This window comes from Colobus angolensis, unplaced genomic scaffold, assembly GCF_000951035.1.
Source record: "Colobus angolensis palliatus isolate OR3802 unplaced genomic scaffold, Cang.pa_1.0 Scaffold716, whole genome shotgun sequence".
NCBI classification, from domain to species: Eukaryota; Metazoa; Chordata; class Mammalia; order Primates; family Cercopithecidae; genus Colobus; species Colobus angolensis.
In genome coordinates, this window is record NW_012120888.1 from 17,098 (window position 1) to 18,237 (window position 1,140).

The 1,140-nt window shown below is 52.8% G+C and overlaps 1 protein-coding gene across 1 annotated transcript in view; it reads right to left on the minus strand.

Annotated features, from left to right (window-relative positions):
* The window catches only part of LOC105501469 (SEC14-like protein 3), a 10,217-nt gene extending 9,258 nt beyond the window's left edge, over positions 1-959 (minus strand). The window contains exons 1-4 of the mRNA XM_011927443.1: positions 887-959; positions 592-635; positions 383-458; positions 225-254 (exon numbers count right to left, since the gene is read on the minus strand). Coding sequence (XP_011782833.1) covers positions 225-254; positions 383-458; positions 592-603 — 118 coding nt within the window. The 5' untranslated portion in view covers positions 604-635; positions 887-959. The remainder of the gene's footprint in view (positions 1-224; positions 255-382; positions 459-591; positions 636-886) is intronic.
* Between the last annotated feature and the right edge of the window lie 181 nt (positions 960-1,140).

Below are 1,140 nucleotides of genomic sequence, written 5' to 3' on the forward strand. Positions count from 1 at the left end.
CTAGGGGGCAGGGGCGCAGAAGCACAGGCTAACCGTGGTGGTTAAGAGCCTGGGTTTGGGGGGCCAAACAGGCCTGAGCATAAATCCCAGCCCTGCGTTGGGCTATGGGACTGTGGTCAAGTTACCTAATTTTTGCCGGCCTTCAGTGTCCTCATCCACAAAATGGGGACAATAGTATCCATCATTGTGATGATTAAAGAAGCTCATGCTGCTAACATCTTAACCTAGGCCTGGACCTCGCAAGCCCCCAGGAAACACGCATTATTACTATAGGAAAGGAGACTGTGGGCCTGCGGGTTCCACATGCCTCTCAGCCTTGCTGCCCCTCATTCATGGTCCCCAGTGACCTTAAGCGGTATGTCCATGAAAGACTGAGGTGTTTGGCGGTGTTGGCTCACCTCTGGGGGCTGCCAATCAAGGATATGATCAATATCCATGGTCTTCCGGAACTCCATGTACTGAAAGGGAAATGAGTGGTAAGACCCCACTGGGCTCCCAGCGCCCTGAGAGCAGGGATGGAAGGAGGGGCTTGGGACATGGATTGCCCCCGACAAAACCCCTCCATAAATTTCCAGAGTGGATGGGTCTCACCTTGCGGAGCATAGCCTCCGACTTCTGCAAGTCAAAATTCCGAGCTGTGGGAAAACAGAAGGAAGGTGTGAGGCAGGAAAGATGCCTTGTCTTGCTCCTGGCCAGTGGGAGCTCCGGAGGACGCTGGGGGCCAGGGTAAGACCTCGCTCCCCTACCCCCTTCCCTCCTCTGGACCTGAACATGTGAAGCAAGATTGTGTGGATGGCCCCTGAGAGCCATGAGACACTCTGGATCAGTTGAGACCAGGCCCCTCTTGATGCCCCCTGATCCCAACCTCTCCCATCTCTGCCCTTACCTCGGAGCCAGCGTAGAAGGAAATAATCATCAGGGTTGGGCAGGGCGGTAAGCACATCCTGGACATTTTCTCTAAACTGGCAAGAGAAATACTAGTTAAAGTGGCTCTCTCACGTTGAGCCTTGGCCTCCAGATTCAAAGACTGTTTTCATAACCTCTCCTTTACTCCCACATGCAAAATGGCCCACATTGATAAAAGGATGGAATTTTTTTTTTTTTTTTTGAGACAGAGTCTTGCTCTGTGGCCCAGGCTGG